Source organism: Cynocephalus volans, chromosome 2, assembly GCF_027409185.1.
Source record: "Cynocephalus volans isolate mCynVol1 chromosome 2, mCynVol1.pri, whole genome shotgun sequence".
Lineage (NCBI taxonomy): Eukaryota > Metazoa > Chordata > Mammalia > Dermoptera > Cynocephalidae > Cynocephalus > Cynocephalus volans.
The window spans coordinates 204,288,786-204,315,086 of record NC_084461.1 but is presented as its reverse complement, the minus strand read 5'-3'; the positions used below and the strand labels follow the sequence as shown (position 1 = coordinate 204,315,086).

At 49.4% G+C, this 26,301-nt stretch overlaps 2 protein-coding genes across 4 annotated transcripts; one reads left to right on the top strand and one right to left on the bottom strand.

Moving 5' to 3' along the window:
- The first annotated feature begins 42 nt into the window (after positions 1 to 42).
- DUSP18 (dual specificity phosphatase 18) lies at positions 43 to 5,435 on the top strand. The gene is made up of 2 exons (XM_063084667.1): positions 43 to 323; positions 4,149 to 5,435. Exon 2 carries the CDS (start codon positions 4,220 to 4,222, stop codon positions 4,784 to 4,786), a length of 567 nt encoding a protein of 188 aa, XP_062940737.1. The 5' UTR covers positions 43 to 323; positions 4,149 to 4,219; the 3' UTR covers positions 4,787 to 5,435.
- SLC35E4 (solute carrier family 35 member E4) lies at positions 5,243 to 23,021 on the bottom strand. 3 transcript variants are annotated; one of them, XM_063084660.1, is made up of 3 exons: positions 22,401 to 23,021; positions 10,974 to 11,114; positions 5,243 to 5,953 (listed from the first exon to the last, which is right to left on the bottom strand). In XM_063084660.1, exons 1-3 carry the CDS (start codon positions 23,017 to 23,019, stop codon positions 5,949 to 5,951), a joined length of 765 nt encoding a protein of 254 aa, XP_062940730.1. In that variant the 5' UTR covers positions 23,020 to 23,021; the 3' UTR covers positions 5,243 to 5,948. The 3 variants fall into 3 exon arrangements, with proteins under 3 accessions (XP_062940730.1, XP_062940727.1, XP_062940723.1); XM_063084657.1 differs by lacking the exon at positions 5,243 to 5,953 and having other exon boundaries at positions 9,292 to 11,114; XM_063084653.1 differs by lacking the exons at positions 5,243 to 5,953; positions 10,974 to 11,114 and adding an exon at positions 16,903 to 17,853.
- Positions 23,022 to 26,301: the final 3,280 nt, after the last annotated feature.

The window sequence follows — 26,301 nt, the reverse complement described above, 5'->3', positions numbered from 1 at the left end:
ACCCGGCGCGTTGCCGTGGAGACGGATTGGAAGGAATGGGGTGGGCTAAGGTGCACTGAGCCGACTCTGCTTCTCCACCCGTAAAGCTGGGATCGCCCGGTGGGGTAACCGGGTGAGCCGAGGCTGAGATTTCTCCGAAGACCAGGCGCGGCCGATGCTTCCTATCGACGAGGGACCACTGCTATGGAAACCAGAGAGTTGGTCCGGCAGGGATCGTGGCCCCGGGATCGTGACGGGTCTTCACTCTCCCCGAGACGCTCGCCCGAGGCTTCGTTGCGCGGCTGCTTTCTGAACGAACCCGCCCGCCCTCCTACGGGAAAGAGGTAAGACGGCCGGGGTCTTGACACTGAGCCAGCGAAGAAGGCTATTCCATTGCCACCTCCCGGGGAAACTTACCTGGCCCTCCCCTGGAAGTGGCGCCTCGCTCGCGACAACCCGGGGACTTCGTTCCACGTTTATAACGTATTTAACGAACGCCCCACGGTGTTTGCCGACTTTTCCCACACATAATGGATCAGAAAGACCAGCTTTCGGACCTTGCATTGTGACCTGAACAAGTCTTTCCCCCGTGTCTCACTTTCCTCCTGCGTTAAATGGAGATATTAACTGTAGAAGCCAATCTGATTAAGTTGCTTTGAAGATCGAGCCAGACAAGGGAAGCCAAAGGCTACTGCAGAGTTGCTATTTCCCTGCCTCCTTCCGTTCATACTAAACGTTCCTCAGATCTCTCTGTCATTTCTTCAGGAGATCTTTGCGACTCCCTATCCCTAAGCCTGGAATAAATCCCTTTACTCTTCATTCCTACAATGCCCTGCATTCAAATTTCCCTAAAACGGCAAGAAGAATAGTTAACATTTTTAGAGCTCAATCTGTGCCAGGCCCTGTGTCAAACACTTTATCTGGATTACCTTATTTAGTCTTCATAACACCCTTTTAAAGTAGGCACTGTTATCCCTATTTCCCAGCGCTGTAATACTTGTAATTGCGTGTTTAATGTCTGTCTCCCCCACTAGATATTTTTTCTTTTCTTTCCTTTTTTTTTCCTTTTGTTATTTGCTTTTCCCACTAGACTTTTTTTTTTTTTAAGATGACCTGTAAGGGGATCTTAACCCTTGACTAGGTGTGTCAGATCCAAGCTCTTCCAAGTGAGCCACGGGCCGGCCCCCCTACTAGATTTTTTTTAAATTGACACATTGTACATATTTATGGGGTGCAGAGTTATATTTCAATACATGTATACAAACAAGGTATGGTGATTAAATCAGGGTAATCAGCATATTCATCATCATAAAAATTTATCATTTTTTTGAGCTCCTCTCTTCTAGCCATTTGAGAACATACAATACATTATTGCTAATTATAGATGCCTAGCACTGCTGTACATCACTAGAACTTATTTTTCCTATCTAGCTGTAATTATGTATTCATTAACCAACCTCTTCCTATACCCCCTCCCCCTCCCCTTCCCAACCTCTAGTAACCACAATTCTATTCTCTACTTCTAAAAGCTCAACTTTTTTTAGCTCCCACATATGATTGAGAACTTGCAGTATTTATCTTTATATGCCTGATTTATTTTACTTAACATAATGTCTTCCAGGCTCGGGCTGGCCGGTTTCTCAGTTGGTTAAAGTGTGGTGTAAAAAGTCTTTCAGGCTCATCTATGTTGCCACAAATGACAGAACTGCATTCTTTACCATGGCCAGGTAGTATTCCATTGTGCATATATACTACATTGTCTTTATCCATTCATCTGTTGGTTGACACCTAGATCATTCCATATCTTGGCTGTTGTGAATAGTGCTGCAGGGGATTCAGATATCTCTTCGGTATGCTAATTTCATTTCCTTTGGCTAAGTACCCAGTAGTGGGATTGCTGGATCTTATGGTAGTTCTATTTTTAGTTTTTTGAGGAACCTCCATATTGTTTTCCATAATGTCTGTACTAATTTACATTCCTTTCAACAGTGTATAAGACTTGAGGTCTTCGAGGAAAGGGGCCATGACTGTCTTATACATTCCAGTATCTCCAATACCTAATATGGTGCCTAATAAATATTTCTTGGCCAGCATGAAAATAACTCCTCCATCACTATCCTCCCTCTAAAGAACAGTGTCTCTTCTGCAGACTTTCTGTCACTGTGATGAGCAGCAGTTTCCTCTATTTCTCTTAACTCACTGGGCACGGGTTTGGGGAGGAGGGGTCTGCTTCTGTCCGGGTTTCCTTATTATGAGGATCCAGAACAATCCTTAGCATTTAGGCTTCCACCTGCATTTGGGGGAGCTTTTTCTTTGCCCCTCATATGATTTTTAGAACAAGCCAGCCCCCCTGATTGCCCTTTCCAGGGTGAGTCTGATGCATTTGACCCTTGGGCTTTGGCAGGTAGGATTTGCCTATGCAGTCTTTGGCCTTCCTCTCCAGTAGACTAAGAACCACCCCAACCCCACCCAGCCCCTCCCTGAAATTCTAGAGGAATATGCCAGAGAACTCATCCTTTCCAGAAAACCTCTCAGAAAACAAGAGTCTTGGTTGTTGGAGTCATTCCTTCGTTCAACAAATATTTATGAGGCACCTACTTGTGAGGACATAATTGGCACTGGTGGGTGATATAATAGGAGAAGACAGACACATCATAACCCTAAAGGGCACACAGTCTCCTGGGGAGACAGACTTTAATCAAACAATCAGGCAGATCAAGGCCACATCTTCAAGTGGTAAGTGTTGGGAAGGAGAGAACATAGGGCTGAGAATGTCTGGACAGGGACTTGATCACACATGGGCGAGGGGTGTGCTCCCAGGAGGTTTCCCTTAAGGAAATGACCATTGGGCTGAGATCCCAAGGCTCCTCAGATTTCTGCAGTCCTCTACTGAATGGGACAGATCAGGATCTGATTGGCTTAGAAGGAAATGGGGTTCTGGGTTGAGAGATCAGCAGAGGCAAAGTCCCCTGGCTGGAGAGGACAGGATGTCCATAAACAACTGTAAGTGTCTCAGTCTAGCCGAGGCCCTTCAGGACATGGGGAAGGCTAGTAGACTGGAGAGATGGGCAGGAACCAGACCACAATGGTCTTAACAGTGGGCAGCTGCTGAAATATATTAAGCAGGGCAACAAAACTTTGGCTCCTCATCTGTCTGTGCCTAGTGAAGGCTGTCATTTGGCCTTGAGAAGTGTGATCTAAATCTGAATGCTTCTATTGTAGTGAAACATATACAGATGTGCTATTTTTGCAGCTTTATTCAAGAATGAGAAAGTGAGGGGCCTGAGACTTCTTAGGAGAAGGAAGGGGTCTGCCCATCCCTGGGGCGCATGCCACAGCCCTGTGGCAGGCTGCATGGTGCTGGCGTGGCTCGTCTTCCTGAGGCTCTGCTGCCTCTCTGCACTTGCTCCTGGGGTTGCTGTGATGCCCGTTATGCTGTCCTTCAGGAAGCTTTTGGCCACTTCCTTCCTCAGGCCCTCTTTAGAGGCAAGGTGCAGGAGCATGTTTAACAGTACAGGACTTTTGTCATTTAACATCAGTTTTACATAGGCACATCCTGTCTCTTCAAAGAGATGGTTCTTGGAGGAGGACAGCTGGGACCCTCCTGCTTTTATCCTAAGCCCCTCCAGTGACTCCCAGCACAGTGGGCTCTGGTTCTATGTCACTGGTTCAGGGTCTCATGATTGGGCCATAAAGTCAGAAGACTGAGGAGGGAGATTATGTAAGTGGTGTCCACTTAGAGGGATTGGAAGGAAAGAGAGAATTTTGAAGAGGGGAGAAGAGGGCTGTGAGAGCCTAGCTGGAGAGTCAGGCCAGGTCACAGCTGAGGGATACAAGTCGGCCTGCCCATCTGGAAAGGTGGGGCCCCTCAAGGGAGGCCTCAAGTGCCAGGCTGGTGGACTTTCCCTTTGTCCCATAGGATAATCCCATTAGACCATCTGAGAAGCACGCTGAACATGCAGAGTCTTGCTCCTCACCCTGAGAATCTGACTCAGTGGGTTTGGAGAGGGGGCTGGGTATCTGTATTTTTAATGCATTCAGTGGGTAATTCTGCTGTGATGGTCAGACCACCTTGGGGAGTCCTGTAGGTCCATCCATCCATTTCCCAGAAATCCCTGGGGTTGGCCTGCTGGGCTCCTGCCCTCTAACCATCCTCTCCCTCCCTGCAGTTTTCTGTGGACACAGCCTAGCAGAAAGGTGCAGCCCTCACACTTGGCTGACTGCTGACCCCACCACCTTGATGACAGCGCCCCCGCCTGCCTTCCCAGTTCAGTTCCGACCGCCCTCAGTCAGCGGCCTCTCACAGATCACCAGAAGCCTCTATATCAGCAATGGTGTGGCTGCCAACAACAAGCTCTTGCTGTCCAGCCACCAGATCACCACGGTCATCAACGCCTCGGTGGAGGTGGTGAATACCTTATACGAGGATATCCAGTACGTGCAGGTGCCTGTAGCCGATGCCCCCGTTTCGCATCTCTATGACTTTTTTGACCCTATCTCCGACCACATCCATAGCGTGGAGATGAAGCAGGGCCGCACGCTGCTGCACTGTGCTGCTGGCGTGAGCCGCTCGGCCACCCTGTGCCTTGCCTACCTCATGAAGTACCACGCCATGTCCCTGCTGGATGCCCACACATGGACCAAGTCGTGCCGGCCCATTATCCGGCCCAACAATGGCTTTTGGGAGCAGCTCATCCACTATGAGTTCCAGCTGTTTGGCAAGAACACTGTGCACATGGTCAGCTCCCCCATGGGAGTCATCCCTGACATCTATGAGAAGGAGGTCCGTTTGATGATTCCACTGTGAGCCATCCTGCCAGCCCCTGCATTGGGGTTAGAGGTACAGATCTGTTGTTGATCTGCACCAAGATCTGAACTTGGACATTCTACTTTTGATAATACCGAAAAAAACAGATGATGCCTTTTATAAGGGCCAGAAGAAAGAAAGGGTTGCTGCATCTTTTAATCTGCTAATCCATATCTTTTTTTTTTTTTTTTAAAGATGACCGGTAAGGGGATCTTAACCCTTGACTTGGTGTTATCAGCACCACGCTCTCCCAAGTGAGCCACGGCCCCTAATCCATATCTTTAAAGAATAAAGTCACTAATTGTAAGAGGGTGAAGATAACTTTTCTACCCTGTGGGTGGCCAGCCATGGCTGCTGGCCAGAGGGTAGGGTGGGGCAGGTGGTACCCAGGACAGAGACTAGCACCCAGTGCACTTGGCAGGCCTGGAATCCTGAAGCCCTCCCCAGGACTGGCTAACCCAGGAATGATTCTGCCACAATCCCATCTTGTTCTTTCAGACCCAAAGCCAGAGCCTTAAGCATCACGGCACCTCCTGTGCTTTTCACAGTGTCAACCTACTGGATAAGTGGCTTTCAAGTGCTACTCCAGGATCCCAGGGGACCCCAGACCATCCCTGCTTCCACTTTCACCACAGTGGCCCAACTCTGGTTTTCTAGATTAAACTTGTGCATAAGATAGTTTTCAAAGAAAGCATTCCACTGTATTAAATTTTTTTGAGTGCTATTGTACATAGCAAGGTCTCAGGAGCCCTCAGCAATCACACACCAACCTTTGATGAAAGGTGGCATCGGTCCACTTCTCCAGGGCACATGAGGAAAACAGGCCTGACAACAGGCCTCAGGGGTTTTTCTCACAGGCCTTGTCTTGGACTGGGACCCAACCCTGTCACCTCTCCGTGTGAACTGGGGCCTCTGGGAGCCTCAGTGTCTTCATCTGTCCAAACAGTGACAGCCCTTTTCTCACAGAGTTGTCATGAAGATTCAACAATTCCTTAGCACAGTGCCTGGCACATGACGCATGCTTAGTGTAAATGGCTGCCCTCATCATGAATGATAGATTCTTTGGCCCTGCTGGTCCCAGGTCAGCACAGTCATCCTCACAAGGGCATTTCTCCCTTCTGTGCATAGCCCTTTATTGTTTACTAAGTGCTCTTCCAAAAAGTCACCCTGTGTGGAAAAAAAAAATGGTTTCAGTCCTTTCAGACCCTACCTCAGAGGGAGCTAGACTTAGAAGCCTTTTAGGAGGTCCCATTGTGTTTCATCTGGGTGCGGCTGGGGAAACAAGCAAGGAGCACATTCCAGCCCCTCACAAAAGACCTTGTTTAGAATCGCTGACAGAATCGCGCCAGCGCCCCCGTCTGACTGACTACCAGGATCCACTGGGTCACGTGTCAGAGGGTTAAACGAGAGGGCTCCACCAGTAGGCCTGGGATCCAGGATTGTTCAGACCCCCTCCATGCCTGAAGAGCTGGCTCAAGACCAGCTGTTCTAACCCAGAGGTTTTCAGACATGGGGGACAAACAAAAGCACACCTGCTCTGCTTAAGGCAGAGCAGTGGGTCCAGTGGAGGCCAAATGTCCTTTCTGTCCAAGCCTACCTGCACCCCACTTTCACAAAGGGAGTGCCCAGGGGTGCAATTGGAGGGAGCTGGGGAGAAGGAGGAAAATCTCTGCTCGAAACTCATCCACAGACCACCAGGGCTGGTATGGCAGAGCCCCCACAAATCAACTTTACTGGCAGAAACCCAGATGGAAAATTTCTTTTAAGGCATTTTTAAAAATAACTTTACTTGTGTATTTTTTTTTTAATTCTCAATTAACATACCGTAAAATTAACTTTTTTGGATGTATAGTTTCTATGTTTTAACACATGTAGATTCATGTATCTGCCACCACAATCTGGACACAGCAAAAATCACTCAAGAAATCCCCTGACACTTCCCCTCTGTGGTCAAACCCTCACCCCACCCTGGCCTCCTGCAAACATTCATCTATTTTCAGTCTCTATAGATTTGCCTTTTCAAGAATGTAAGTAGACTCATACAGGATATAACGTGGAGACTGCCTTCTTTGACTCAGCATAATGTCTTTGAAAAACATAAGTTTTTGTATGAACATAAGTTTTCATTTCTCTAGGGAGTGTACCTCAGAGTGGGATGCTGGGCCATGTGGTAGAGGTATGTTTAATTGTATAAGAAACTGCCAGACTTCCAGAGTGACTATTTTGCATTCCCACCAGCATAGTATGAGAAAGCTATTTTCTCTTCATCCTTGCCAGTATTTGAAACTGCCAATATTTTTTATGTTAGACATTCTGATAAGTGTGTGGTATTAGCTCTTTATGGTTTTAACTTGCATTTCCCTAATGGTTAATGATGTTGAACATATTTTTGTGTCCCTAATCCTTCCATATTTCCCCTTCAGTCAAATGTTTATTCAAGGCTGTTGCCCATTTTCTAATTGAGTTTTGAGAATTCTTTATATGGTCTGAATACAAGTTTTGTGAGGTATGTGATTTGAAAACATTTTCTCCCAGTCTGTCGCTTTTCTTTCCATTCTCTTAAAAGTGTCTTTTGCAGAGCAAATATCTTTAATTTTGATGAAATACAAATTACCAAGTGTTTCTTTTGCCAATTGTTCTTTTGGTGTCACGTATAAGAACTGTTTGTCTAACCCCAAGTCACAAAGATTTTCTCTAATGCTTTTAAGTTTTATATTATTTATTTATTTCTTTTATCCTTTTGTATAAGGTGTGAGGTTTAAGTTGAGGCTAATTTTTTTCACATGGATGTCCAGTGATTCCAACTCCATATGTTGAAAATTCCTCTCTCTGTTGAGTTGCCTCTGTGCCTTTGTGGGGGTCTGTTTTTGGACCGTATTCTGTCTGATACATGCATCTTTCCCTTCACTAGTGCCACACTATCTTGATTACTGTAGCTTTATAGTAGTGTGATCCCCCAATTTTATTCTTCTAATTGAAAACTGTTTTGTTTATTCTAGTTTCTTTGCCTTTCCATATAAATTTTAGAATCAATTTGTCTACAACAAAAATCCTGCTGGAATTTTTATAGGAATCGCATTCAATCTATCAATCAATTTGGGGAGTGTTGACATTTTTACTCTCTACAATGATTTCTCTCATCAGTGTTTGTAGTTTTCAGCATACAGATTATTATTTTTAAAATTTATTTATTTTTAAATTTTATCGTTACACAATGTAAACATTTCTTGTGGCCCTTTACCAATTTCTCCCTAACCCACCTCTAGGTGGAAATTCAGGTTATTGATTCGAGACCTGTATTCCTCAAACTTTGATTTTTTGTATTTTCATTTTGATCATTTCAAATATCTTATAATTTCCCTTGAGATGTCCTTCTTTACCCGTGGATAATTTAGGAGTGTGTTGTAATACACTTCTGAAAGATATTACAAATATACTACCTTTCTATTGGTTTCTAGTTTAATTCCATCATGGTCAGAAAACATACATTGTATGATTTCAATTCTTTTAAATTTGTTAAGATTTAATTTATGATTAAAGATTTTGTCTACCTTGGCAAATGCTTCATGTGTGCTTGAAAAAAAAATGATGTATTCTGGATGGAGTGTTCTATAAATTCTAATTTGGCCCAGTTGATTGATGGTGGTTTCAGTTCTTTTATACCATTCATGATTTTCTGTTTACTTGTCCTATTGATTACTAAGACAGTAATGTTGAAGTGCCCAACTAAAATTGTGGCTTTCTCTACATCTCCTTTCAGTTCTATTCATTTTTGTTGCATATATTTTGAAGCTTTGTTATTAGGTGCATACCTAGTTAGGATTGTTATGTCTTCATGGGGAATTGACCCTTTTATCAATGTATAGTGTCTCTTCATCCTGTTAATTTTTTCAAGTCTGCTTTGTCTGATATTAATATAGCCACCCAGCCTTGTTTAGATTGGTATTTGCATGATATATCTTTTTCTACCCTTTTACTTTTAACCAACTTATATCTTTATATTGAAGGGAGATTTCTTGTAGACAGCATATAGTTGGGTCATTTTTTATATATCCAGTCTGACGATGTCTGTCTTTCAATTGGTGTGTTTAGATCATAATTATTGATATTTGGATTTAGGTCTACCGTCTTATTTGTTTTCTGCTTACCTTCTGTTTTTCATTTCTCTGTTTCCCCATTCCTGCCTTCTTTTGGATTATTGAATTTTTTGAGTATTCCATTTTACCTTCTTACTATGTCTCTTTATATAGTTTTTTAATAGTTGTACCAGAGATTATAATATACTGTTTAAATTTTTATAATCTACTTAGATATAATATTTTACCACTTAAAGTTGAATATAAGAGAATGGTTATATAAAAGTTGAGTAAAGACCTTGCCACCCTATAGGTCTCTTTACCCCTCCCTGCTTTATGTTGTAGATGTGATACGTAGTACATATACATGTTGAAAATCTTACCACACAGTGTAGTTTTTGCTTCCAACCATCATACTTTTATTAGATATATTAATAACTTAATATACATATATTATACATATAGTAAGTAAGAGGAGAATATTTATGATTTCTATTGCTCTTCCTTTATTTCCTAAATTCATATTCCCTTTGGTATTATCTCTCTTCTGTCTGAAGAACTTCCTTGAACTTTTTTTAGGAGGTCTGCAGGCAGTGAGTAATCTCAGTTTTCCTTCATTCAAGAATTTCTTTATTTTGTCTTTATTCCTGATGAGTGTTTTAACTGGTATAGACTCCTGGAATGACAGTTGGTTTTTTGTTTTTTTTCCTTTAGCACTTTAAAAATGTTCCATTGCCTTCTGGCCTCTGTGGTTTCTTATAGGAAATCTACAGTCATTTTAATTGCTTTCCGATAGGTAATGCTTCATTTTTCTCCTGCTGCTTTCAAGATTTTCTCCTTGTCTTTGGTTTTCAACAGTTTGATTATGATGTGTGTGGGCATAGATTTCTTTTAAGTTTTCCCCTCTGAAATTCACTTGGCTTCTTGAGTCTGTGTCTTTCAAAAATTTGGGAAGTTTTTAGCTATTATTTCTTCAAATATTGTTTTCACCATACTTTCCTCTAATCCTATATCTTTGATGCGATAAACATTAGATCTTTTTATATTGTCCCACAGATTCCCAAGACTTCATTTTTTAAAATAGTTTTTTCTCTCTGATGTTCACATTGGATAACGTACACAGGATCCTAAACTCACGATTGTTTGATTTACAATTTTTCAGCTTTACAATGGTGCAAAAGAGATATGCATTCAGTAGAAATCATGCTTTGACTTTCGAATTTTGATCTTTTTATGGGCTAGCGATATACAATACAATACCCTGTCATGATTCTGGGTAGTGGCAATAAGACACAGTTCTCAGTCAGCCGGGCAATCACAAGGGTAGACAACGATACTCTACAGTATACTGTGTTGCCAGATGATTTTGCCCAACTGTAGACTAATGTAAGTGTTCTGAGCACTTAAGGTAGGCTAGGCTATCTTCAAGTTCACTGACTCCTTTGTCATCTCCATTCTGCTATTAATGCCAGTGCATTTTCAAATTTTGATTATTGTATTTTCTTAGTTCTAAAATTCCTGTTTGGTTGTTTTCTATGTCTTCTGTTTCTCTGCTGAGACTTTCTATCTTTTATTTCTAAAATCCTTTTCGGATAATTCCAACATCTGGGTCATCTCAGTGTTCAGACTTTCCTGATTCTTTGTATGTAGAGTAAATTTGGATTGTATCTTAGACATTTTGGATATTATGTTACAAGACTCTAATTCTTATTTAAATCCTGCTGAAAATGTTGGGGTTTTCCTTTAGGAGGTAGTAGACTTATTTAGGTTCAGTTCTGATCTGCCTCCTGTGGCTGTAGTTCCAATACCAGTTCAGTTTTCAAAGTCTTTGCCATATAAGTCAGATTTGTCCTAAGCATGTGCCATCCAGGGGCCAGTCAGAAACCTGGATGTTCTACCTACTAGTTCCGCTCTCAAAATCATTGCAATACTGTTTAGGGTCAGATCCATGCATGATGAACCTAGGAGTTCATATGCAACTGTATGGAATCCATTTCTCGAGCTCCCTCCTCTCCACAGTCTCCCCATACTCTCCTGTTTTCAAGACCCCCCTTTTCCTGGTCTTCTAACCAGAAATTGGGGCCTTTAAGTCTCCCTGCTCAGCCACATACCTTCTGTGATTGGGTCTGCTCTGAGGCCAAGTAACAGGATGAAGGGAGAGAAAAGGATTCCCCTCTGTCGGAGTTTTAGGTGCTTTCTTGGCCTCCACCACTGCTCCTGCTGCTCAGTTTCAGCTTCAGTATGGGGGTTGCCTGGAGACAGGGCCAGACAGAAAAGAAAAAATGGGATTTTCCTCACTCTCTATCTTCTAAGGGCTCCCCTTCCTATTCCTCAGACCAGAAAGACAAGGTGTCTCTTGGAGTAATTTCTTTCTGTGTCCAGTGAGCAGTTCCAGGATTCATACTGGCTTTGAGACCAGGCCAAGATATACGGTAGCAAACAACAAAACAGGAAACTCTCTGCCACACTGTACTTCAAGTTCTGGTTCCCGTCCCCAGTCCACCTGCTATCATTTCTTTTTCAAGTCCTTGGATAGCTGACTCATGCATTCTGGCCAAGGCTTTTAGTTGCAGCCAGCGGGAGAGACAGACTATGCTGACTCTATCTTACAACTGGAACCCTAAGAAATTTATTTTTTAGAAAAATACAAGCTCATTTGTGGAAAAAGGAAAATAAATATGGCCATCCACAATATTCTTATTTTCAGGCAGTAACCAAGTCAACATTTCAGTATTGTGGTATATTTCCTTCCTTATAGGCATATTTTTTTCACAGCTGAGAAAATATAATTTTGAGTCCTTTTTTAAATCCCTTATTTAATATTCAGAATTTGATGTGGTGGGACCAGGATTTCACAACCTAAGTGGGAGAGGTTGAGGGTTCTTCAGAGGATCCAAGTCCTTTTCCCAAACAGTTCACTCTGTTCTTTCGGACTCAGAGTAGAGTGGCCTGTGACTGAGACAACCTAGGAAGAACAATGTCATGTTGGAGTTTAATGCGACCCTGGAGTAGGGGAGAAAGAAATGATCCCACAGCCCGGCAGCCTGGTTTGGAGCAGGGACTGCAGTCCTCTGTGTGATTTCATGAAACTTTAACTTTCCCACTCCAAAAGTGAAGAATCACTTTTTTTACAATTAAGTAAAGTCAACTAAATTTGATTTGAGAAATTTCGGTGAAGTTCATAATACCATGTCAGGTAAATAGGGACATGCCGGTAGCCTTAGAGATTTCCCCGAACCACCTCTGTTGAGATAGTGATCTCATTACAAATCCCAGAGGCAGGTTGCTGTTGACCTTGAAGCAAACAGCCCGGCTTACCTATCCTGGGATGTTCAATCCAAACGCCCTAAGAATTTATCATCCTCTACCTCGGGATTTAGGATCTATATCACCCAGGAAAGAGCTTGGGATGAAAGTTGAGAGGTGTGGTTCTTACCCTGACTATTCCACCACTTGGCATTGACTTCAGACAGATCCTGGATTTTTCTGGAATTCTGCCTCCTCTGACATCCTTTAGTCTCCTACACTGTTCCTGAGAATAGCAGGGATACTAAGTCAGGCCCACTCCCAGGAGACATGATTGGCTTCTCTGGGTCAAGAACTCCTGATGGCCTTGCCAAGCCTTCCTTAGCCTGCAGCATGGTTAAGAATGGTTTTCAGGGGCTGGCTTGTTAGCTCACTTGGTTAGAGCATGGTATGGGTAACACCAAAGTCAGGGGTTAGGATCAGATCTGAGGTCAGGTTCAGATCCCAGTACAGACCAAAAAAAAAAAAAAAAGGCTTCCACCCAACCTTGCCTTCCTCTCTCCTCCACTGAGAGTCAAACTTGCATCACAGTCTGACAGCTCTCCCAGCCTTCCCCAGCTCCCCTCCCATTTTCTCTCACAGATGTATTCCGTATAAAATCCTGCACTTTGAATCCCATCTTAGTTTCTGCTTCTCAGAGGGCCCAGACTAACACCCCATCCTGCCCACCTCTTAGGGGGCACAAAAAGATATACAAAAGCAGAAAACTTTAAACACACATAAACGCCTGTTACCACAAATCCTTCTGGACTTCCCCTTAGCAAAAATTTGTAATGACTTTCCCTAGGAAAAAGAATGTTCTGCTGACTGAGCTGGGCAGCACCAGGCTGGTGAGGGGTCAGGGCAGCAAGGTGGACCTGGAGATGATCAGAGCATCCAGGGCTTCAAATACCAGGCCAAGGAGCCCAGACCTTGTCCTGTCTGCACTGGGAAGCAGAGAAGGCAGCCTCCAGCTCTTACTGAGCAAACATTTGCCAAGTGCTTGCTATGGGCCAGGATTGTGCAGTACAGCACTTGGATGGGGAGGATGCAGAGGTGTAGCCGACAGGATTCCAACTAGAGCAGGAAGCTCCCAGACTAATTCCTTGTGGCCCCAGGCTGTATCCTTAAGTCCTCAGGCACTCACTCATCAAACATTCACTGCCTCCAGATGGCTTCAGTGATCCCATCCTGGTATTCATGCCCTGTATAGTCAATGTGGGAAGGCCCACACTGAATAAGCTTGACATGTGTAACAAATAAGATAGAGAAATAACAGAGTGTGACCTTTGAGATTAGATCCAAAAGGACATTTGTGGCTCCTTGCTCTCTTCAATCACTCACCCTGCTGGAAGCCAACTACCATGTCATGAGGACACTCAAGGAACCTCATGGAGAGGCCCACAAGGCAAGGCACTGAGGCCTCCCAATAACTGTGTCAATGACCTGTCTTGAAGATAGATCCTCCAGCCCCAGTCCAGCTTTCACATGACTGCAGCTTCATGAGAGACTCTGAGCCAAAACAGCCCACTAAGCCACTCCCAAATTCCTGATCCTCTGAATCCATGATAATTTACCCCAAATCAAAGCAACTGATGCCCACTCTACCCCCAGCACTGTTCCCACTGTTATCTACTCACCTAGACCATAGCAACAGGTCTTCCCTGGTCTTGCCTCCTGTCTCAAGCCCCTCCAATTTTTCCTCCACATAGGATCCGGACCAAACTGAAGGTCCATTTATCAAGAAATGTTTATTGAAAATTATGGCTCTTTCCATGTCTCTCCATTAAGTATTTTGTGTTATTTCCAGGAGGTGTTTGCAAGTGAGCAGGAATAGTGCAATGGTGGAGTTTATGGCATCCCTGAGTTGATTTGGGGGCAGAGTAGGGAGCAAGAAGAGTCCTTATTTTCCACGGCCCCCTCGAATGACAATCCCAGGGCCATGGGAGGGGCACTCTCCTAGCTGGGGCTGAGACAAGCCTTTGTTCTGAAGTACACGATGGCAGGATGCCCAGCACAGACCAGCTTCCCTGGCTTCCTCTGAGGCAGGACAAGAGGGCAGGAGGCAGGAGCATGCCCCAATGGCTCTCAGTGTGTGGAGGAAGGCTGAGGATGGATGGAGGAAGGCTGAGGATGGATGAAGAAAGAAGCCTTGGGCAGGAACCAGGAAGCACCTGTGATGAGAGTCAGTTTGCTGGCATCGCTTGAGGACCTGCTACATTTCGGCCAAGGTTGCTAAGCACTTCCCATGCATTAGCCCATTACAGCTTCCCAGAGCTATATGGCATTAGGTTCTACTGCCGCCCCCAATTAATACACAGAGACACAGGAGGGGAAAGTCCTTGCCCAAGGTCAAACGGCTTGGACGTGCCAGAGCGAGGATTCGAGCCCGTGTCTGACTCCACAGCCCCTGTTCTTGACTCGAACTCTCTTCTGCCTACTCCATGCCAGACACTGTGCTGGTCAGGGCTGATGAGATAGCAGCGAGCCCTCCTGAGAACAGTCCAGTTTAGAAGAGAGACAATAATCCAGTTCCAGGGGTGAGATGTGATCAGGGACCTACCTGGAGAGGTGCAGGGAGCTTGGGTGACCTTTAGCTGTTGTAGATACAGGTTGGCACAGCATAGGGTGGGGGTGGGGTGAGGGAAGAGCTTTCAAAGAAGGCAACATCTGTTATCCAGAGGAGAAGGCTTCATAGCAGGGACTGGATACAAAGACAGGCTCAGAGAGGTGAAGTGACTTGCCCGAGGCAGCAGAGCTAATGAGAGGCAGAGCCTAGAGGGACAATGACATTTCAATGGGACTCTCCCCGATCTGGGACCTGCTGAGCCCTCACCACTAGTTATCACTATTATCCTTACCCCCAACAATACTGATACTGTGAAGACAAGAGAGACCAGCCTGGGGTCACACTGTGAGTGGGAGAGGCCAGGACTCAAACCCAGGCTTTCTGACTCCCAGTCTAGTGCTCTCCATGGCCACTGCTGGGAGAAGAGATAGAGAAGGCTTTGGCTGTGGCCTTGGAGGAATTGCCTCAATGTCCAAAGGTCCTGAATCTGGTGACAAACCAGCTCAAAATAAACCAGGTCAAGTACAGCTCCAATTACCCCCTGTCCCCATACCACCAGGGGTAGGCTTTGGTCTGACAGGAGGCTCACTCATTAGCCAAGCATCCCATGAAGCCCAGGAGCCTGGGTGAGGGTGACGCAGAGAGGTTCCTGCTATAGCAGTGGGCCTCCTTGAATAGGGAGGGATCTGAGTCATCAAGAAGGCTCTGCCCGAACAAAGCCATCTATTCCTCTGCCCTGCCCGACCAAGCCTGAGAGTAGAGTCCAGAGGTGCCCAAGCTACACAGGGACAGGGCTGAGCCAGTGGCATCTCTGAGTCACAGGGAGGGTGGGCAGTGGGTGACTCATCCCAGACCCACTTCTGCAAGGCCAGCCTGGGTGGAGGCTGGGGCCAAGAAACCCTGGGCTTGTCCTCCTAGGCCCCTGCTGCCTGCCCCCAGCCTTGGGCAGATCCTTCCTGCAGCCCTGCCTAGCACTGGCTGGCACTGTGGTCCTTTATGAATTCTGGTTACATGAAGGAATGACTGATTCCTCCCTGAATCCCGGTCCCCTTAGGCCCCAGCCCCAGCCTGGTCTAGCTCCCTGCTCTTACACAAAGAGGTGACACTTTCCAGGTGGGTCTGTAACCTCAGAAAGGGTGGATGACTAGCCCAAGATAGGGACAGAGCCAGCTGGCACCATCGCCTCCTTCTTTACTCCCAGCCCTGCCCACCAGGCTTCTCATGGGAATCCTCTCCATGGGGATCATCAGCCCCATTTTGCAGATATGGAGACTGAGGCTCAGAGAGGGAAGGCTCCCTACCCAAGGTACACAGTGAGGTGGGCAGAGCAGGATTAGATCCCAGGTCTCCCCACTCCATCCTGGGTCTCCTGGGGAGGTAGTTGGGAGGGTGAGTAAAGTACAGAGAGCCGAGGAAAGGCTGAGAAGTGGCATGACAGAGCTGAGGGCAGCCAGCCAGTCAGGGAGGCTCTGGGCTGGCTCTAGAAGTGGACTCCTGTCGCTCCCCTGAAGGCCCTGGGCCAGCTCTACCATTTCCCCTGCTCTTCCTCCATGAGTCCACTCGAACCCTTGCCCTCTGTACCCACAGCCTGAGCACAGCCTGTCGTCAAGAACCTTCCTCATCAGGACTCCTTTTTGGGTTTCTCTTTGAAAGAATTGCAGGTTTGGGTTTTCTCCCGCAGGCCAGGGTTTAGCCTTCAGAAGGCAGGAGGATGTGCAGGAAGAAGGACCCAGACAGAAGGAAAAGCACGTGAAAAGACTCTCATGAGCAGGCCTGGTATTGCAGGGACTTGAAGTCGGTGAGGCTAAAGGCCAAGCCCAAGGGGAAGAGAAGCGAGGCCACAGGGGCCAGATCCTGAGGGCCTTGTGGTCTGGGATAGAAAGTTCTGACTTTGTTTCGCAGAGCAGTGTGGAGCCACAGAGTGTTTTAGAAAGATCCCTGCAGAAAAAGGGGACTGTGAAGAAGAGGGAGTCGTCTCTTCCCAGGCAGAGCAGGGAAGAGGCCTCTGCCACCATCCAGAAGAAGGGCAGTGGTGGCCTGGCTGTGGAGGGACTTGAGATAACAGGGCTAAGCTGGGGCCCTGGACAGGCCGTGATGGGTAAGGAAGGATGTTCTAGTTTCTGCATGGGTGGCCCACTGCCCTCCCTATATTCCCTTGGGCGTATAGCCAAGAAATGACACAGGTGTACAAGCAAAAATAGTTTATTTGAGGACGGAAGACCCAAAATCGGGGTTCCCGGGGTGAGGCCGCAGCAGCTGCCTGGAGTTGGCACAGACTACCACGGCTCCCTGGAGGAACCCAGCAGCAGAGGCCCTTCCCTGAGCCCCTAGCTGCCTCCCCCACCGGAGGAAGGATTGTGTAACCTCTAAGAATCATCATCATCATCATCTTAACACATTTGAGGTTTTCAAAGTTTGCCCAACAATTTTCGGCATAGTTGTTGATACTAATCATAAAAATTACTCTGACGAGCGCAGTGACTGTGTCAGTCTTGGACCCACCATCCAGTGGTGAGTGGGGTTTGTGACAGGGGTGCAGCAGACAGAGACAAGAGGCAGGTCTCTCTGGGAGTCCCCGTTCCAGCCTCCAAGGCAGCCTTCCAGAAGGTGACTCTCCCTCCCATGGCCTGCTCTCCACTTTTCCCACGGCCATTGGCCGAGGTTAGTTTCAGGCTGGGGCTGTCCCAGGAGCTCCCACAGGTCTCAAAGACCCTTGCCAGGCTGGCCCCTCCGCCACCCCCCCTGGTGGGCAGCCCAGGAGGCCACAAACTCGCAGTTGTGATAAAGGAACATTCCTGAAAGGGTCAGTGCAATGCCTACGTAGCTGAGGGTGCTGAGGCGGCTGCCAAACAGGAGCCAGGACAGAATGAGGTTGCCCACAACAGTGAGGTTGCCCAGGACGTGGACGGTAAGGGCAGAGGTGAGGGCCAGCAGAGAGAAGCTGGCCAGGTTGTAGAGCACAGACAGGAGGCAGCTGAGTAGGACGCAGGCCCAGAGATGGGAGTCAGCCAGTGTGGGCAGCGGGGCCACGCCAGCCTCCAGCACCAGGGCCGCGCCTGCCAGCAGGCAGAAGCTGGGCAACGAGGTGGCATACAGCAGGGTCACCGCATCCAGCTGCTCCTCCTGCAGCAGGGCACCTGTAACCAGGACAGTGGCCATCAGCACCCAGTGGGGAGACAGCCTCCACTTGGCCAACCCAGTGTGACCTGTATGGCTGATCCTCCAGGGAGCCTGCCTAGCTCCTCAGGGAGAGTTAGTAACTCTTGCTTTGAAATGTGATGGTCAAGGATCAGAGTCAGACCATCTGGATTTGTGACCTGTGTCCACTCCTGACCAGCTGTGACCTGGGCTTGCAAGAAGCACTTAGCCTCTGTAAGCCTCAGTTTCCTATATGGAAAGTTAGGTAATAACAAAGCCTAACACATGGGATTGTTGTAAAGATTTTTAAAAGATAACATATATAAAGCCCTTATAAGGTAAAGTCCTCAGTGAATGTAAAACCATAAATATATATAAGCCTGTTACCGCCCACTTCAAACCACTTCCCACAAGATGAAGCAATAATCTGCTTGGCATATCCAAACAATCAATAAACAAAAAGTGGATTTAAAAAAAGTCTTCAGGGGCTCCCCAGGCCCTGAAGGAAAATGTCCTGCAGTTCTTAACCCAGCTTTGAAGGCCCTGCACCAACTGGCCCTGACCCACCTTTCTTGGCCTCAGCCCTTTTCATACTCACGAAGACCCAATACTGCAGCTCCAGCCACCACTGCAGGGATGGGCCAGCAGAGGGTCCCAGTTCTGACACTTACTACCCATATAGCCTTTACATTAAAAAAAGATGGGCCTGGCCAGTTAGCTCAGTTGGTTAGTGTGGTGCTGATAACACCAAGGTCTAGGGTTCAATCCCTGTACCAGCCAGCTACCAACAAAAAAAATAAAGTTTTAAAATAATAAATTGTTTAAGTCAAAATGGTGGGTCCATTCATTGCTTCATTCACTTATGACCATTGGGATGACAAGGGAACAACAAGAAAGTCATTGTGGGCTCTTGGCTATCACTCATGTTTATAAGCATAATTAGCATTTTTTGCTACCAACACTGGGGCTTGTGAGATGAATCCAGCACTAAGAGGACACCATTCAGCTTTGCAAGGAGAGAAGGGACCCTTGCACGGTGTGAACATATGCCTGTATATGCATGTGTGTACACGTGCTACCACCCGGCCAATTCACAAAGGCAAGGGTGCCAACGTCAAAGTTAGATATGTCCCTGGTGAAATGACAGTATTTGCATGAAGGCAGCGACGGTTTGGGGCCTTCTCCAAGTTGTAGTGGAGAGAGATGAATGATCTATACAAGTCCCTGCGCCGGCTCTCCGAGCCTCTATGCATTTCCTGACACACACTTTCCAAGCAGCCACAGAGATGCTTACTCATAAGCTATGCTTAGAATAGGAAATTTTATTTCTCTTGATTTCATTCTGATGTTTTGGCTTTGTTCTCTAGGCAACAGTCTCTCCAGCTCAAGCATTTCTAGAAATGAACAGATAATCAGGATGCCTCCCAGTCACTGGCTCCAAATTTAGCTCTATTATGAGCTGCCTGTGGCCTGCATGTTAAAAGTCCCATCACAGGAAGGTGTTTGGGTTTTCAGGTGAACTTCAGCTTTGGCGAATTTCACCCCTGTGAGGCATCGGGGCAGGAAGGCTCTTACCTCCCCACTCAATCCCTTGTGCCTGTTCTGCATCCTGCCCAGGCCTCTGCCTCCCCTCCCTGCAACCCAGGCAAAGGGCAGTGATTCCATTAGAGGTGACTCAGCCCCACCTGGGGCCCCCAAAATGTCAGCCTGTTGTCCTGCCTCCTCAGCCCCTCAAACCCTCCATTTCAACCTCTCCTTCTCCAAAAGGCATTTTTGTCTCAGCATAGGAAACGCACCCAAGCTTCTGCCCCATGCAGACAACAGCTGCCCCTCCTCTAAACCCCGTCTGCTTGCTGCTGGCTCATCCCCTCTTGGCTCCTTCACTGGCTATGTGATATTAGGCAAGTCACCCTCTCGCTATGGCTCAGTCTCCTCGTGTGTAGTATGGGGAGGGTGACAACATGTGAGGTGCTGGGCACAGGGCCTCACCACAGTTGCTGGCATGATCCCCTGCACTCTGCTTCTGCTGACTGACACCCACACCCTGGCACGGCCTGTTTCCCATTCCCAGAACACCCTTTCCAGCTATGTCGGTATGATGAGCCGGGCAGAATGTGAACATCAGTAAGTGCTCACTACCAGGATTACATTATTATTATCATTACTGCATGCCTCCTTTCCTAGGCAGCTTTCTTGGGTCTCCCCAGGAAGAAGCAACTGCCCCAGCACACCTGTACCCCCCTTTGCTGTAGAACTTCTCTCTTGCAACTGTGATCTCTACTTCTAAGTGCATCTCCCCAATCAGCCTGAGAACTCATAGGACAGGGATTGAGTTACCCTGCTCTGTGACACAGGTGGGTATAGCTGAGAACAAGCTCAGCAAGCTGACACCCCATTTCCCAGCCCTTCTGTGGACAGGAGGGTGGCATCACCCCTCTCCCCATGTAGCCCCTTGGGCCTTCAACTGGGCCAGGTAAAAGGAAAGCTGCTGGCCCTGTCCATAGCTGCCTGGGTTCTCCTCTTCCTGGTCTTTTGTCCTCTGCTCCCACGGAGTCTGTTCTCAGGAAAGAAGCTGGTGTCAGCCATTTACACTCTAGTTTGAATCTGGCCCTTGTGTCTGTCTTGGAGCCTCTGGCAGTAGAAACCTCCTCTTATTCAAAACCCATCTCAGCTCCTGGCTCTAGTCTGTTCCTCCCCATCCCTGCAGGGCTTCCATCTCTGTTGGCAGGGCCTCCAGCCTCCTAAGTTCCCTTCTTAGCACTCTGAGCCATGGAGCCTAACTAGCCTACCAATTCAGCTATCAGATCCATCAATAAATCCATCACTTAAGGAATATCTGCCCTTGGCCAGGCCCTTGGCCAGGTGCTGGGGATACAGAGATGACCCTAAGTCTGTCTGGTGGGAAGAAGACAGATAACCAAGTGGCTATAATACAGAGCATTCAGAGCCACGATGGGGGAAGCAGAGGGCACTTGAGAGCTCAGAGCAAGCACCCAATCTGCCCAGGGGGTCAGGCAGTTGAGACCTGGGAGTGAAGGAGGGAACTGGTCAAAGTCAAGAAGCAGCCTGGTGCCAGGCACATGGCAATCGGTGCCCTAGTGCCTGAGGCATGGCCAGCTGTAGACCCTCCTGCAGGCCAGGGCTGGCTGGGGCCCTGTGTGAGGAGCACTGGGCCTCAGCAGGTGCAGTGTGGGACTTGAGGCTGGGACCTTCAAAGCCTGTGGCCTTGCCCAGCAGGGCCCCACAGGGTCAGGTTTCCCAGAGCTAACTCATGCCCAGAGCTCATGCCCAAGCCCAGTTTCCAGCTCTCATGTAACCTAAGAGCAAAAATAGAACTGGGCTTTGGCCCAGTACCTGAGAGGATGGGGACAGAGCCTCTGGGTCCCAGCTCTGAAGATGCCAGGGCAGGACTGAGCTCTGACTTCAACCTTCTGCAGCTGGAGGCTGCTCCCAACCCTAGCCCAGAGCCCTCAGACAGACCACTTCCCTCTCCCTGGCCTGAGTCACAGGATCTCAGGATTGGAAGGGAAGGAGAGCAAGAGGCCCCTTGCATTCCATCAACTGACCCTCTTCCACTGAACAGATGGGAAGACTGAGGCCCAGATAGGATCTGGACCTGCCCAAGGGCACTCAGTAAGTATGAGCAAAAGTATGGCCAGAACCCAGGCCTCCCCCATGTCTCCCTTGGGTTGAGGCAGAGAGAGGGTGGGGACTGTGACTCAGACACCCCTCAGTAGGACAGGCAGGAAGCCAGCCTTTGCCCTTAGGCAGAGTGATCTAGTAGGGTCTTGGCCTGGAGCCTGGGCCTTATCCTCTGTCCAGAGCCCCACTGCCCCCTTTCATCAGAGCCAGTCTGGAGTCACAGGAACCAGGCTTTGAGTCCTTAGGAGCCGTGTGACCTTGAGCAGATCATGAACCTCTCTGGGTCTCAGTCCCATCATCTATAAAATGGGGATGAAGGTGGTGGTTGCCATGATGACTCAAAGTCAACACCCGGCACTGGGCCTGTCACACTGTAGCTCCCAGTAAATATCAGCCCTTCCTAGACTTAGCCAAACCCCTTGCCTTCCAAATCCCAGCTCAAGGCCTTGCCCTCTTTTCCCCCACCCTGGTCCACAGCCTTACACCACATCACTTGGACAGCATGAAGTCTAACTGCCTGGGTTCTAATCTTGCCTCTGCTGCTTGCTAGCCACATGGCCCAGGGCAAGCCCTTCTACCTCTCTATTAAGTGGGGACAATATAGCACCTGCCTTGATCACAGGCAGTACGGGGATCCAGTGAGATAAAGGGCTTGACAAAACATGGGACACAGATCACTGGCAACTATTATTAAATGTTGGTCGGGCCTCCAGAGCCTAAGTTTGGGGCCTAGAACTCACTGAGCTGTTGGCCCTCTCTGAGCCTCAGTTTCTGCCTCCTCCAGAGCCATAAGCCTCAGTTTCCTTGTCTGTAAAATGGCGTAATGGCCATGTCCCCCACAGGGCCATCCAGGCCACACATTCACCCAACCTCCACCTCCTCAGCCAGTGACCCAGGCACTCACTCTGCTGCACGGACTTGAGGCCTCGGAGACAGGTGGCTACCAGCAGGAAGCCACAGCCAGCGGGGGGTGTCCGGAGTTCACCAGCTAGGCTGCAGGCGGCCCCCAGGCAGAGTGGGCCCATGGCAGCAAACTGCAGTGGGTGGTGACGACGGCCAAGCAGCAGCACTGACAGGGCCAACGTGAACAGCGGCGTGGTGGTGGTGGCCAGCTGTGCCAGGTCCAGGGGCACTGTGCTCAGGCCCACGTTGCCGCAGGCCATTGAGGTGCCAAAGGTGAGGCTGAGCAGCAGTATTTGGCAGCGAGTGCTCCCTGGCATGGGACGCCGTGCCCCCCGGTGGCATGCCAGCGCTGCAGCCAGCATGTGCAGCGCTGAGAGCAGCAGGGGCCTCCCAAAGCCGTGCACTGTGAAGATCCACTTGTTAAGGCTTGACATGCTGGCCCCAGCCAACAGCCATACCAGTGCTGCCAAAGCCACCCGGCCCCGGCTAGGCTGTCTGAGGGTTTGGGGGCCGCCAGGGGGCCACTCAGGGGTCACAGCCACCCGAGCACCACCAGCCACTGCTGGTGCTTCAGCTGAGGTCATCCTGCCGTCATGGTGCTCCAGTGGGCAGCAGCACATCTGCACCAGTGGGGCTGGGGCAGGAGGTGGGCTCCCCAGTGACCAGCTCTGGGCCACCAGAGAGCCCTGCTTTGGGCCAGGCCAGATCCCAGTTCCTTGTACCTTGTGCTCCGTCTCAGACAGGTGAGAGCACCACTACTTGTGCCAGGCCCGTGCCGGCATTGGTCTGGGAGCTAAGCTGACCATGTTCTCGGTTCAGACAGGGTAGAACCCTGGGATGCCAGAATCTATAGTGCGCAAGCCTGGCCTAGTAAGCTCTGGGCAACTCTGCTCCGTGCCAGATGAAGTCTCCACTCTCCTCCTCGCCTACGATGGGATCCTCTCCTTGTTCTTTTTCTTCTTCGGTCCCCTGGCCGTTAGGGTGGGGATCCAGACACTGGGACCTACTGCATGCTCAGGCCGTGACCAGGCCTGGCAGGGGCCATCTGGGCTCCGCGTCCGGTGGTGCCCAGGGGGTCGCGGCTCGCTGCCTCCGACTGTTCCCAAGCCGTACGGCTGACAAGCCGGCCCGAGCTCCGGCCGGGGCTAGGCGGCGCGCTCAGCTGGGCTCCAGCAGGACCTGCGCTCCAGCTCCGGCTCCTGGCGGCTCCGGCTGCGGCTGTGGCTCCGGGAACTGCTCCCGCCCGGCTCCAACCGGGGCCGTGCCCCGCCCTCCAGGCGCGGTCCCGTGCTCTCGGCTCCGCTTCCTCCACTGCCGCCACTGCCTGCGCCCCACCCGGAAAATTGAGCTGAGCCCCCGGCCCCGCCCCCGTCCAGGCCCCGCCCCCACGCCGCCCGCTCGCAGGCCCTCCCCCATCGTCCCTCCATTCCTTCATCAGCGCCTCGTTCGCCCTTGGCCTGCGCATCTGTCTGCCCAGTGGAGCCCACCAGCGTTAGAGCTGGAGTAGTCAGCATGTCCGTCCCCGCCACCGGTGGGGATCAGGCCCCTCCCCACCCCGCGCCAAGGCTAGCCCAGCATGTAAAATAACATACAGGGCTTGAGACACAGGGGTATCCCACCCAGTCGCCCAGGCTATCTTCAAAGAGCAGGGCATGGAGGAAGGACACGCAGCTCCATTCCAGGACCCAGTCGCAGGCCCAACTTATCTCTGGCCACAATTATCTCTTGGGACCTCAGCATCCAGCAGAACTGGACCAGAAGATCCCTTAAGGTCCCTCCATCGCCCCTCCCTAGCCCCAGCATCCTTCCCCGCCTCCTAGCGCAGGGCAGCGCCCTCGCTGAGCCCGCGGAGGGAAGTTGAATCACCAGGGCTACCCAAACTACGGAAGCAAGGTACCGCTGGCTGCCATCCATCCCCAGCCAGCAGCCCCTGCCTTGTCCCCTGGGCACTTGGAGCTGACTCATAGCTGGACCTCCCGGAGTCCACCTCCTGTCCCCATCCCTAGCAGGACAGAGCCCTGGGCTGGGAGGCAGGCAGAGCAGTTGCCACTGAGCCCTCGCCCTGTCTGGATATCAGTTTCCTCTTCCAAAGACATGCTCTCTGAGCTCAGGGTCCGGTAAACAGCACACGCTAGAGCAGGACAGTTGACCCAGATTCCAGGCCGGGCCCTGCCCTCCCTGAGCTCTGGAGTCCAGGTGCGCAAGAACCAAGGCCCCGCCAGGTGCCCAGTGCAGGCTGGGAGCCTCTTTCTTGTCACTGGGCTTCTTTCCCAGGGGAAGCTCCTGCCCAGCAGGACACAACTCACCCCTGGCCTGTTGTCTGACCAGCAACCTGTCTGGAGAAACAAGACCTCAAAGGAGGACTGCTTAGCCCGGCCCATGGGGCCCTCTCATGGTCAGGCCATGGAATGGCTGCAAGTGTCCCCCCCATCCCCCACCAGAATGACTGAACTCTAGTGAAAAACTTCCAACCTCAGAGGAGACCTGCTGAATCAGATGCTTTCCGTGGGGGGTGGGACCAGGAATCTACACTGTCACATTTGCCTCTGGTGACTCTGACTGCTGGAGACTGCAAATCACTGCTTAACAGCCCAGATTACAGAGCAGGAGGTGCAGATGGGGGGATTTCCAGGCTGAGGACCAAAATAAAAAGGTATTTAGTCAGGGTTTCTCTGGGAGGGGACACAGGAAGGAAACAGCCAGCCAAGGGAGCAGCCCCTTCCCTCCATTTCCTGAGGAGGAGGAATCTGGGCCCTTTAAGGGTTATATTCTTTTCTGAGATTTTGTCAGTTTTCTGGTAAGTTTCCTTTAATAAGGAACAATAATAATTTTTAAAAAAAACAAACAATAAAAAACACCCTGACCTTTTCAGAGCTGAGCTGGCAGGGAGTGATGGGTGGTGCAAGTCTGTCTACACCTCCTCCAAGACCACCACTAAGAGGCTTCCACCTGCCCTACTTGGTGAGGAAAGCGGATTAACCAAGATGAAGCCTGGGCAGGGTTTTGTGAATGGAGAAGAGTGTATATGCCAGAGTGGGGCTAGGGGAGGCTGAGGGCAGAGCCCAAAGCAGGTGACCCAGCAGCGGCCATCCCAGATGGGAGCCCAGAAGGGCCAGGGCACAGGAAGAACTAACACCACCGGCTGCCAGGGAGGGAGGGCTTCATCCTCCCACTCCCCACTGTTAACCCTGGAGGCAGGTGCTGGGATGACCCCACTCACAGACAGTGGGGAAGGAAGCAAGGTACCCAGGGGGAACAGCTTGAGTGGTGGTGGGAGATTCAGACCAGGTCTGTGTGGCTCTACAGCCCCAGCTTTTAACTCGCAGGCAGCAGGGCTCCCACCAGGATACTCCCTTGTTGCAGAATGGGAGACTGGGGTGCCCAGCTTCACGGAGGGCAGCAAGGGGCTCCTTCACATTCCTTGCGGTCAACCCAAAAGCCCAGAGCAGCCTGCCCTTGCCCACAGGCTCCCCAAATCCCTCAAATCTGAGTGCTACCCTTTGGGGGCCCAGGCTGCTATGGGAAGCAGGTGATGCAGAGAGGAACCCTAAGGGACTCCACAGGGGAGATGTATCCATTTCTAGCAACCAGGCTGCACAGGCTATAGGACAGGCCTCTTTTCTTGTGGCTGCACGTCCCCAGACGGATCACTTCACTACTCAGTTTCCCCATGTATGATCTATGATGAGATCACAGGCATAAACATGTTGTATAAACTAAAGTCCCATTCCACAGCTGGGAACTAGGAAACAGGCTTAGAGAATGGAAGTGGCTTGTCTGGAGCCATCGAGGTCTAAATGTAGGCTAGACACAAACCTGCTCCCTGGTCCTAGAGGGAGGGCCTCTTTTTTTTAGACTCTTACAATGAGACCCTGCACAGAACATGACTGGTCCTTTCACCC

Bases quoted from the DNA above. Each gene is read 5' to 3' on its own strand.
- DUSP18 (XM_063084667.1), top strand. From the start codon at position 4,220: ATGACAGCGCCCCCGCCTGCCTTCCCAGTTCAGTTCCGACCGCCCTCA.
- SLC35E4 (XM_063084653.1), bottom strand. From the start codon at position 23,019: ATGTGCTGCTGCCCACTGGAGCACCATGACGGCAGGATGACCTCAGCT. The intron at 17,854-22,400 runs GTGAGTGCCTGG...TCCTGGTTACAG, and splicing joins CCTCAAGTCCGTGCAGCAGA to GTGCCCTGCTGCAGGAGGAG.